The sequence below is a fragment of the Montipora capricornis genome, chromosome 13, assembly GCF_036669925.1.
Source record: "Montipora capricornis isolate CH-2021 chromosome 13, ASM3666992v2, whole genome shotgun sequence".
NCBI classification, from domain to species: domain Eukaryota; kingdom Metazoa; phylum Cnidaria; class Anthozoa; order Scleractinia; family Acroporidae; genus Montipora; species Montipora capricornis.
The window spans coordinates 34,415,913-34,428,412 of NC_090895.1; the positions used below are offsets into that span (position 1 = coordinate 34,415,913).

General features: G+C 39.2%; 1 protein-coding gene across 7 annotated transcripts in view; it reads right to left on the bottom strand.

The window, feature by feature from the left end:
• LOC138028507 (A disintegrin and metalloproteinase with thrombospondin motifs 16-like) overlaps nucleotides 1-12,500 on the bottom strand; it is a 58,603-nt gene that overhangs the window by 18,554 nt on the left and 27,549 nt on the right. For all 7 annotated transcript variants that reach the window (XM_068876073.1, XM_068876075.1, XM_068876074.1 and 4 more), the window contains 12 exons: nucleotides 11,263-11,329; nucleotides 10,112-10,416; nucleotides 9,164-9,323; nucleotides 7,728-7,891; nucleotides 6,887-6,976; nucleotides 5,599-5,723; nucleotides 5,062-5,075; nucleotides 4,394-4,496; nucleotides 4,060-4,188; nucleotides 1,371-1,533; nucleotides 939-1,031; nucleotides 80-222 (listed from right to left, as the gene is read on the bottom strand). In XM_068876073.1, coding sequence (XP_068732174.1) covers nucleotides 80-222; nucleotides 939-1,031; nucleotides 1,371-1,533; nucleotides 4,060-4,188; nucleotides 4,394-4,496; nucleotides 5,062-5,075; nucleotides 5,599-5,723; nucleotides 6,887-6,976; nucleotides 7,728-7,891; nucleotides 9,164-9,323; nucleotides 10,112-10,416; nucleotides 11,263-11,329 — 1,556 coding nt within the window. The remainder of the gene's footprint in view (nucleotides 1-79; nucleotides 223-938; nucleotides 1,032-1,370; nucleotides 1,534-4,059; nucleotides 4,189-4,393; nucleotides 4,497-5,061; nucleotides 5,076-5,598; nucleotides 5,724-6,886; nucleotides 6,977-7,727; nucleotides 7,892-9,163; nucleotides 9,324-10,111; nucleotides 10,417-11,262; nucleotides 11,330-12,500) is intronic.

Below are 12,500 nucleotides of genomic sequence, written 5' to 3' on the forward strand. Positions count from 1 at the left end.
CCCGTCTTTCAAAAAAAAAAAAAACTAAAACAGCAGGCCCAAGTGATCAACACGTCCTTGTGTAAAATGAGAAACTTACGTGGGGTTGTTACAATATCTCCGTGTGTACTGTGCTCCACCGCCACATGACCGAGTACATTTGCTGTAGGACGATGACCAACTAGACCAGCCTCCAGGGCGTCTTTTCTTTCCGTTGTCTTCACATACGCCTCCGATGCACCACTGAAAATAGAAGCCAAAGGGTAACAGAGATTTAAGGACTGTGCCTGCTAATTCAAAGGTATTTTTGCCCCGGTATATGATTATGCAGGAAATGTAGCTCTTAACAAGTGTTATTGAAATTGAAAAAGAAAGTTGGAGGTGACCACGCATTTTTCTAAGATATTCATGAACAATATTTGTAAAACGATTTGAAGCTTAATTGAAGATTTGAAGCTTAGCTTGAATTGAAGCTTAATTATCTCTGAAAAATGCATGGTCGCCACCGATTTTGTTTTTGGATACCAGTAATACTTACTAAGATATACTTTCTCTGCATAAATTTAAACCGCGCAAAAATATCGATGTATTAGTAAGCATCACCGATAGGAAATCCGAGTATATCTCGAGATGCGCAGAACGTATGCGCAATAACAATAGTAGGCACCGTCCTGAAAGTTAATGCGCGACCAAAAGGCTGATCATCCCACAAGAGAAGAAGCTCCTATTATGGAACAAATGCCCGCATTCATACTCCAAAAGAAGATGTCAAGGAAAATATAAATGCCACAAAATATCAGGTTGTCGTGCACTGCTGCGACCATGAAAAGTACCCTCTATAAAAGAACTGGACTGATTGGGAGGGCCGGACGGGAAAATATTTGGCCCGAGGTCATAGAGTACGGACCGAGCGCAGAGGATAACACTCACACTTTGGTACATGTACAAGAAATACTTACATCCCGCGCACCACAGGGTGACCCATCTGCCATAGGTGCTACCTTACTAAGTTCCGTGCCATCTTTGATGCAGAATAATTTGGAGCAATCGCCCTTTAAATGAAAAAAAATGCTTTAATAATGAAGCATTGGTTGGTATTGAAACTACAGTCGAAAATTGTCTTGGGGTTGTTCCGTAATTTATACTCGTTATATTATTGACATTATTTGCTCGCAAGGCCTCTTTTCTAACTTTTTATCTATACTTTAATTTACCAAATCTAAAGGTAGTCGCCCGACTAGTTATTTTAGGTGATCAGCCAATCTAGGTATATTTTCTTTTTAATTTCATGCTGTAAAACTTAATCCTTGTAAAATGTACAAATATTAAGATATTCAGGGTAAAATAAATAAATAAATAAATAACTAAATAAATAAATAGAATTAACATACCTTACGATATGGGGAAAGAGTCCAGTATTTGCCGTATTGCATTCCACATTGTTGGTTTCCATCAAATATTTCCCCAGGCAGTTTGTTTTGATCATTAGGATCAAGACGGAGTCTACGAATCTCAAACGGTACGTCATTTAAACATGTCCATCTTGTTTTCGATCTAAAACAGAAACAAAAATGATATGTCAGAACGATGACTTTCCAAGCAGTATGAAGTTTTGTAAATTGTGTTCGAAAGGCCACGTTTCACCAGAGATTGAGAAAGCTTCAGTTTGCCAAAAAAAGTACAACCATCCGAAAAATTTTAAACTAGGTTGAAATTGAAAGTAGGAAACATCAACAAAAAGCCCATCAATTGTTAGCAAGTACGTGTATATTGGTAAGTAAATCAGTAAGGAGATGTAGTTGGCGTACGTTTTGGTTGTTATTAAGTCTAAGCACTGATTTAAAATGAATAGCATTAAGGTTGGGGTTAGGCATACTGTGCATGATAAGTAATTCTGCTTTTTTTTTTAATCTCAGAGCAGCAGAAAAACAAAACCTTGTTTAATAAGAATTACCTTCATCTTTTATATTTATTTTTCTGGCTTTTGGAAGGAAAAAGACAATTGACTTTTTAGAAGGTAGATTATTGAATGATGTACAGTTAGTTGTACAAATGTAATTCAGTATAAAACCCCTTTGTGGTTATAAGTACTTCAACAATCAAATTCAAAGATTTTTTTTTCTGGTAGTCCACAAAGTTTGTAACCTTTATTAAACAGTCATTACTTGCATGTAGTTGACTATAGTTGAACAATGAGAAGTCTTTTCCTTGTTTTTGCATCTCTTGTACATGTGTCACTGGTCAAGTGCCTTTTTCCATGCGGCAGTGAAACTTATTGTTTTAGTTGTGTCTAATAACACATTCATGTCTACAGTAATTTGCAGTCTGTTTGGTGTGCATGCAATCCAAGAAGTGTGTTTGTTTGTAATAGACTTTTGTCCACTTAATTCATTTTTATTTTGACAAAGTTGTTGACTTGGAATGAAATGGTATTGGGTTTGCTTGTTGTATTTTCTTTATGTGTTTCTTGCTTTTCCATGTTGAGGTGTCCTTATCTCCTTTGTTCACTTGGTAAGTGAATAACAAGCACGTTTAGGTTCTTCTTCTTCTTTTTCTTCTTCTTCTTCTGAATATTTTGTGAAATGATCAATCATGTGGAGAATCCATTTGTGTTTGCGATGACATGAACATGTACATGGTAAGTTTCTAAGGTCCATTAGGTCCATTTGCAAATGTGTTAGGAATTCTCTTGCTTGAATAGGGGCTAGCACAGGCTGTTTTTGCCTGCTAGTGATCGACTTTTGTTCTTTGTGTATCGAGCGGAGCACACAAAGAGTTGTATTACTTCTTGGGATACTACTGATTCGTAGTTTCGCTTGATATACTTGTCCATCTTGTCTCTTCCTTTGTGCGCAATATTCTTTGGCAAAGAACTTGGTGTAGTTGACATTTTTGAAAAATTTCTTCTCCGTTCTTGGATAATATTTTGCCACCCTCCAGTTTCCATCCTTTCCTTATGATAATTGCTACGTCTCGACTTGTCAGATTTGTTCTGTCCTTGCTGTCTTCATTACGTGTTTCTAACCACGTCACTGCATCGTTGTAAAAGTTGTCGTCAATAAAGAGGTTATTTTGCTTGGTTTTGGCTTTTTGGAAGCTTTAACTTCACCCGCTGTTTGGTAGAATATCTCTGAATCAACACAACTTGTGTTAGCCATTTTACGAACCGTCCAGGGCCACGCATTGCGCACGAGTAAACTTTTGCATAATTTACCATGACCGAGAAGAGTCTGGGCCTTCTTGCACCGGGAGAAAAGTATTTTCTATTAAGATTGTCCAAGTCCTGTGTGGTTTAGCGGTTAGTTGCGGCTAAGGACTCAATGCTAAGGGATGCCAGAGGAGCCCGCTTCAAGACTCGGTAAGTGCAGTTTGAGGTGATTTTTTTCTCTCATGTAAACATAGGAATTGAATGGGTCAAGGGTATGTAAAGTAGTGGTAGGTATGACGAATGGATCCGGGGATGGAAGCTTAAGAGTATAGGAACAGAAGGGAGAGAATAGAGAGGAAAGTGGGAGGAAGGAAAGGAGATTTTTTTTGCTGTTTTGTTTTGTTTTCAACGCCCCTAAAAAAACCCGTGCCCCTTTTTTTCAACCACACCCTATAAAGAAAATCCCTTTTCAAACAGTTGAGGTTAATTAAATTCACCTAGTTTGATTTAAATGGGCCTGAATTTAATTTCAACCTGTAACAAGAGCACATCAAGAGGAGCCTCTATCTCCTCTAATTCCTTGAATCAACCCTTTCCCGAGTAAATTTATTTTTAGGAACAGGTTTTTCCCGCGAAAAGTATCATAATTCCTTGACGCTGAGATAGCTCTGTTTTGATTGGCTTTTACAACAGTGGGCGTGCTGAATGTCCCAAGGGAGATTGGCTTTTACAACAGTGAGCGTGCTGAATCTCCCAAGGGAGGTGTTCTATAAATAAATCTACTCGGGAAAGGGTTGACTCCGAGGCCAAGTATGAGAGATAGAGGCTCCTCTTAATGAGCTCCTGCCTGTAACAATTACATGACTTATGCACTAAATGGCAAAACCGTGTAGCTATTTTTATAACCTCTTTAAAAAGTGAGCTTCACTTACTTGAGCAGACTTTCAAGTTTCACACGAGAACAGTTTGACCATTTGGCAGCATTCTTGCCAGACGGAGTAACTGGTGACATGATAAATGGCCCTCCGTGGCAACCCTGCCCATCATGTCCAAGATTGAAGCTGTAAAGAAATAGCACTGACACTGACAACTGGGTTTAACGCGTGCGCGAGCTAAGAAAAGAAAACGCGTAACCAAAGCGCCTTGACACCTTGAAAAGAGAACTATTTCTTGCCTGTTCGAGATCAACAATTACACTTGCAAGAGAGTTATTAAATTCCAGCAGGGTTATTAAAATCCAGCAGGGCAGCTTTTATCGCTACTCACTTGTGACCCGTTTCGTGCGCGACTGTCAGTGCTGTTTGCAAGCCCATATCTCCGTTCATATTACCATTACCAGGTTTGCACATTGAACCTAATTGAGCCAGGCCTGAAAAATAAAAGAATTCCCAGAACTTAAATGGGATATTTACATGTGAGTTGGCGGCGAGAAAAGGGGGTATATATGGGGAGGCACAGGTATGAATGATGGCGGGTGATTGGTCTGTCAAATATATTTGAGGTTGTCGTCTGGACGTGGCTTCTTCTCGGACGCTTCCTGGATCAACAACCGCATTTCGTTTCGTTTAAAAAAAGTAGAATTTTAATTCCAGTGAACTGTACAACTTATATCCCATTGGCTCGCGCAGTAGGATCAATCTTTTCAAATCAGTGTTGACAATAATCCCAGGAGAACTATGAACAAGACCGTTTGATTTTCATGATATTCAAGCCTGATCAGCGCTGACCCTGCTACAAAAAACTCAACTCTGGTTGATGTGCTATCCGTTAAAGTCAATGGACAAAGGATATACAGTTATTCTTCACCTACAAGGGCTAATTCGACCAAGGGGAAAATGCAGCAAATTTGAATGCTGCTGTACAACGTATTATGTGGATTTATATCCACCGAGGGGAAAGAAGGTCAAAATGGTATGATAACAGATATATCTTACCTCCGGACATTTTGCTGCAAAAAAAAAAAAAAAAAAAAAAAAATTAAAAAACCAAACCAAGGAAAGGCATAAGTAAGTAAAAACGATGATAACTTTAGGCCCATAAGATACACTAGCGAGTTTTACTTTGGTCTACGCCCAAAGGTATTATTCGTAACAGGATGGGCCCTAATGCTCGACCTGCAACAGGAGGATGGATAGCTGAGCCGCAATTGTCAATCTCATTAACTTGATAGGCTTTTGGATTTACGATGAGAATGTCTTTGAGCGGTTTGCAATTGAGTCACCCGAGTAATCTCTGCTTGTCAATAAATATACTGACGGTTATTGTCGCAGTCGGTGGACTGCGCTTAGAGGGGTGAAGTTTTAATGCAGAAACGCCACTTTCTCTCTCTGGTTACTGAAACAAGCATTTTGCCATTAAACGTAAGTGCTTGTTTTATGAATAGTCAACCACCCTCCCACGGTACGGTTTCCTCTCCACTAAATATTAGATAGGCAGGAAGAGAACTGGAAACGAGATTACTGAATACGTACTCCGTGATATAGCTGAATACATCAAAATGTTCAGGGTCTGCATCACTCTTGCTCATGTATTTGTTCGACCAACCCGAAATTCTGTTCAGTTTGACAGACATATGGTCTGTTTCTTTGAAGCCAAGCTGTAAAAAAATTAATGAAAAAGAAAAAAAAAAACTAGTAACAATAACATCCCCGCTTTGTAGGTAGTGTGACCCAGACCTAGAGCGTTACGTTCATATAATAATGATACCAAATCCTGTGGTATTTTCCTATCCAGAAAAGTAAAATGAAGCATAATAGACAGAGGACAGATATGATGATGAAAACGAATTTACCAAAGGATTGATTCTGTATGCCCATTTTATTTGAGGGCTGTGAAGAAAGAAGAGGAAAGGTTGGAAAACGATAATTCCTTGAAGTTTTGAGATTGTATGCAAGGGTCATAGAATGGATCGCAGTTTAATCATTTATTGAAAATCTTTATACGTTTTTGATTGGCTCATATTGCACGCATAATTTTAGCAAAACAACGTTAAACGTCCAATATTTTGTTCACCGCTGGTGATATAATATTTTGCTAGAGGTTCATCAGCATAAGAACACTCGCCTAAGCATTTTTCCCTGTTGTCAATCATTTTTATGCGGACAATACAAAAACGAATTCCTAAGAGCATTTGAAAACAATGGTTTATGTATGCCACTTTGAGTGGGTGCATATCGCTAACGAGTTTGCTAGCTGGACGAGTTTGCTAGCTGTTTCTTCAAAGTAAAATTAGTGTTACGATAAAAGAGTACCTGGTGGGAGGTAATACATCCAGGGTATGTTTTTTGATCTGGTAGTATACGCTTTAAGGACGGTGCCTACTAATTCAAAGGTATTTTTGCCCCGGTTTATGATTATGCAAGAAATGTAGATCTTGACAAGTGTCATTGAAATCCAAAAAGAAAATTGGGGGTAACCACGCATTTTTCCAAGATAATTCATGAATAATATTTGTAAAAAGCTTTAAAATACAAAGCAATGTATGGCGTTCTTTCTCAAATTGAAGCTTAATTACCTCTCACAAATGCATGGTTACACCCAATTTTCTTTTTGGATACCAAGAGCACTTACTAAGATCTACTTTATCCGGATAGTTTTAAACCGCGCAAAAATATCCTTGTATTAGTGAGCATCACGGAAACTCGAGTATCTCGAGATGCGCAGAAGGTATGCGCAATACCACTTGTAGGTAAAAACACAGTCACGGATACAAAAGAACATACAATAGTAATTTATAAAAATGTTTTGTGTATCATATACCTCCGTCGTATTCTTGATGTGGAAGATCCTGTTAACGACGTAATAAACTGGATATTTTCCAATGGAAGGATCTTGAAACATAGCAGCGACCTAGGGACAAGTGATAGTTTGGAGATCATGCCTTAAAAATTTCTGTTGCTTTGGTTATCTTCTTAATAACTGAGTGGAAAAGAATTTTGAAAACGATGACGTAAAAGGCGTGGGAGAATTTTCTAATCAGTTTCATCGTTTCCCGTTTCAGTACGGGTAGGTTAGAACTGTACGAAAACGCTAAGATGAACAAAAAATTTTTCGCGCCGTTGGCGCGGGTGATCTCAGAAAATTTCATCAGTTGAACATTTTCCAGTATAAATGTTCACTGCAGTTCATAATATAACTGAAGCAGTTACAAAGACGCCTTTAACCATTTCATTCTCATGATCTAATAATTCATTCTCCTAAACACCTCCATAGATTTCTGTGTTGGCTGGTCATGAGAATTTGGTGTTATATCAGGATCATACCCTTAAGCTGATAATGATAATCTTAATTCTCAATACTTGTTTGCCCGACCGTGTATTGAGAGGTAAAGTTTACATAGTGATCAATCCAGCATGGAGTTAGACTCAGAGGGGTCAGAAAAAACAGGCATGAGCTCGAAACTGCGCGCAGGCTGCACCTCACCATGATTCCACTGAGTTCTCAAGCCATGTTGAGATAGTCATTGGCGAGTTCACCAGTAAGAGGTCATAGTAGAAGCCATAGAAAGCCACGCATGCGCTGATGTTTATTCTCTTCAGAGTCACTTCATACCCGCAGTTCAAAAGCATGCCCTGTCATAAATTTTTCTTGATATACGTACCATGTTAGCCATAACAAGCAGGATCGTGGCGAACTTATCAGACTGATATTTTTCCACATACTGCTGAGACACAATTAATGCGACCTCTAGATATCGAAAATGAGTGCTTTCGTTGGTTGCGCGAGGTGTCCTGCGACGTATCGATGTTTCAAAGCGTCCTTTTTCTGAAAGAAATACCAAAACAGCTCAGCTACTTAAGTTTTACTTGAAAACTCAAATATTTATCGTTTCAGAATACCAAATTCAGTACAGAAACAACAGCAACAACATTATCACAAACAACAACCATTTGCCATTAATACAAAGAAAAGAAAGAAATTAAAAAGGAATTACATTTAACAAGAGGATACGGGGAGCCTAAACTTTGTTCAAAGGATTTTTAGCCGATTTCCTTTAAAGTTCACAGTATTTCTGTGTTTTTTTTAGGTTATAGTATCTTGGTCAATATCCAGCTTCAATTCCGTAGCCCGAAGACCAAAGTCCTATGTCCACATTCTCTGCTTCAACGATCAGTCGTAGAATAGTTGTTTACAGTTAAAACTGTTGTTAACGGCATTGATTCCAATCAAAACCAGTAAACGGATGATTTACAAGTTTCTACGATTGTATTTAAAAATACTTAAAAATTTTTCTAAACAATACCGAGAGAATATTAGCCCGGTGAGATGTGTTACCGAGCCCTTCGATAACCAGATATGGCATTGCGTGAAACGAAAACACAAAAGCTCGTTTGCGGTTACGCACACAATTCTCCCCGGTAATCTGTCACATCGTGTTCCGTCGTCTAGTGGTCATCGCGATTGCCTCTGAATGAGGAGATACCGAGTTTGAATCCTACTACGCATGCGCAGCCAAATCGCGACAACCACCCCCCCCCCCCGCTCCCCAAAAAAAAAAAAATAATAACAATAATAATAATAACAAGAAAAGAAAAAAAAAGGAAGAGTCAGAGCCGAATCTAAAACTCTGTTCTTAGAACAAAGTGATAAAGAGAAAGGTAGTGGCTTGCCATGATACACACAAAGTCAGAAAAGATGCAACCAAACCTAAGTCTTATATCAAGTCGCTGCCGCAATGATCGATGATGCAAGTGTACTAGTGTTCTCATTGGTTTAGAATGAATGATTATAAATTCTTGTTATGTTTTTATCGATTGTGACTCGAGGATAGGCGAAAAAAAAATAACAAGCAAAAAAACCCGAGCGTTCTCAACCGGAAAGGCCGAACTCGATGACCTTCCGATCATCATGTTCGGATGCTCTTCGTCTGAGCTTCAGCAAACTCGTTCCCTTCTTCCTCTTTGTGTTTGGCTTCGGCCCACAAAATCGTTGATGAAACAATGAAGTCAGTTTTAACGTTCGAAGAATGATGACTGCGGATTTTTTCTCAATACCTTCAATCTCATATCTTTTGGTCATAACTCTCAACACACGAACCTGGTTCCTTCATTTGACAGTCAGATTCGCTTCGTTTCCCTGTTGACAGTTTGTAAATCAGATGTGGCACTGTAATAGCGTTTTTCCTCACACGCTTTGCCAGATGCCTGGGAAGAGGCTGAACAAAAAGTATATCCCCTGAGGTCTTTATCATGCCGGTCTAAAACAGAACGAAAAGCATTGCTTGAGAATACTGACAAAGGTGGCACAGTTGACAACTCATGCCCCAGTAGCTTATTTATCTTGCCTGGATCCAGTGAGTAAGTCACTCTTCAGCATTTCCAATCACAGGTAATTGAATTTCCTCATCACCTCAAAAGTATGAATTAGACAGCGTCTGTATAGCAAATGTGCTTATGCAAAATTACAGTGGCAAATGATTCACCTGGGTTCGATCTTAAAAAAGGCGGACTACAGGTTATCCACCAGGTAAATCTGACGAAGTAATATATCAAACACGAGAAGGAGTGTTTCATCGGATATCCAAACACCGAGAAGCGAGTTGAAAAACGAGGCCGAAGGCCGAGATTTTTAACCGATTTCGAGGTGGTTGGATATCTGATCAAACACTCCTTTCGAGTGTTTGATATTGCTTCTCAAAAGAATCAGTATTTTGAGAGATATTTGGGATCAAAGTTGGCGAATTCTTATGCTAATTAAGACCACATATCCAAACTTCCTTCACGGTAGTGATTTCTTTTGTTTTTGGCTTATGAATTATTAATGATTTGAGAAGCGTTGATGTTAATAGGAATTGTATAACTTTGCCGGGGGATTCAACAAACAATCGCAATTTGAAAAGATAACATATTCTTGCGAGGCTAGGTGAAGTGAAGTGTTGTCCTTATATACACAGATACGCCCTATGTTGTTAGAACGACTGTTGTGTCATATCCACAACACTCAAAAGTCTCTCCTACTACGGCAATGAAGTTTCACGACACTTACCAGACCCTTATTACTTTTCAATGCCACTAAGGAGTCTGGGTCAGAGAACACTTTCCCCAAATAGAATTTATTTTCTGGCACAGGACGAGTTGTTACCAATCCCCCTCCGTGGTGTGTTTCAATGACTAAATTTGGTGCCATGAGCCTCTTGTTTCGCTTCATTCTCAGACGCAGTCTTTCTCCAAAGGCATGTAATCTGTAATGCAAAACCTCTGGATGGGTATGACTCCGCCTACGACGAAAATGTGACACTGCTCTTCCATTTGACTCTGTTTCAAGTGGAGTGGCTACATCATATTCGGGAACTAGGAAGAGTAAAGAAAAAAGAATGTAGAGGGTAGTTTCTAAAGAAACTGTGGTGCTGCGTCGGTGGGGAAGTAGTATACAAAAATTTGGTTTTTTTTAACGGAGTTGATAATGTAAATTGGCCACCGTACAGAGATTCTGAAAGCTGACGTTTCGAGCGTTAGCCCTTCGTCGGAGCGAATCAGATTGGAACCCCAAGGAGCCCCTCTGACGAAGGGCTAACGCTCGAAACGTCAGCTTTCAGAATCTCTGTACGGTGGCCAATTTACATTATCAACTCCGTTGAGAAAACCAAATTTTTGTAAAGAAAAAAGAAACGACTTTTTACCGAAACAAAAGAATTATTTTCAGTAGTAAATAGCCTCACGTAGCAGTTCTGCGCCCGGAGGATCATGCGAATGAAGCGGATCTTACCGCATAGTCCCTAACCAACTAACTTTTATCATTACCCCATTCTTTAATTCAAATGGGTGAAAACATTATCATTCCAATTTTCGTCTCTTTTCCCAGGAGATGTCGTTGTTGTAGCGTAGTCGAAAAATGGATGGGGCTCTTAACAAATAGTATATGAAGATACAAGGAGCCCCTCTTGAACAAGAAGGTCATAATTGATTGCACGCCAACAAAGAGCCCCGGACCGTGATTGGATAAAGAAAACCGAGTGCAAGTGGAGGTGCGCGGACATGTTTGCAGCCAACAAGGAACATTAAAGTGACTGCTTGATTGCTTGCTTGCCCGGTGAATCGGCTGGGTTAACGACAAGATAAATGTATGAATAACTTGTTGTGAAGTATAGAAACAAATGAGATAATTGACTGATTTTCTATAAGAATTATTTTACTTACTTTCAAAATGATCTTTAACACCAAAGTAATGTTGTATTTCCTTCTTTGTCATATGATAGTGAAGATTCTACGGCAGAACATAAATGGGGTTACCAAAAAGAAAGCAGACAGTAACGTGAAATTTGTCAGCCCTTCCTGAGAGAGTGAAAAACCAATTCACGAGAATTTACATGAACTCGCTCTCCTTAAAGGGCCACTGTCATGCTAAATTTGCTGTTTTTATGTCAAAACTGGGTAAAAATCTAATTTAGCACTTAAGCTCACACGTGCAACATTAGCTAACATTCCTGACAACCCACTGACAAGATATGCAATGTATTTATGGCACAAAGAGCTATTCGTATTTAATTTTTGGCGACTTTCTGAAGACATCGTCTCCAAACTTGAAAAAACTGGCCAGTTTTTTCAAGTTTCAATCCATTTCCATCCTCTCCATCCTTGGCCGTAAACAACAAAGAATAGCTTCAGTGCATTTCAGTGGTTATTGGCAACAACCCTACATCATTATTTTTTGGTCTTCATTGATGCAAAGACGTCGCTTAGGGTTTTGAAGTTTGCCTAAAATAGCGTGACAGCCTAAAATAGCGTGACACTGCACCTTTAAGTAAGCAGATATTGCGTGTTGTCTTATGTATGCATCTCCATACATGTGATACCCTTACTATGAAGCGATCAGGCCGATTCCCTGCTAGCGGAGGTCATTTTTCTTTTTGTGTTCGCTGCGCTGACGAGTACGGGAAAAGAGACCTCTGCCATGGGGCCCGTTTCTCAAAAGTCCCGAAACTTTACGGGCCGTTTTCGGGTGTCACAATTCCCTTTGTATCTCAAGAACGGAGAGAATTTAATACCTCAAACTTCACAGTTATTTTTCTTTTTGTTGCCTTGAAAACATGTTAAAAGATCGGCTTTCCAAAACAAGCGGTTGGCAATTTCACAAATGGCTTTTCGGGCCCGAAAAGTTTCGGGACTTTCGAGAAACGGGCCTATGGGTCGAAACTCACTGCGTAGAGCATGCGCAGCAGTTACTTCGCGACCGAATCCTCACGTGATACTTCATGTCGTGTGGGCTAACTTAGGGACGGTGCCTACTAATTAAAGATATTTTTGCCCCGGTGTGTGATTATGCAGGAAATGTAGTTCTTAAATAGTGTTATTGAAATCCAAAAACAAAATTGGGGGTAACCAAGCATTTTTCAAAGATAATTCATGAATAACATTTGTAAAAAGCTGTAGAATAC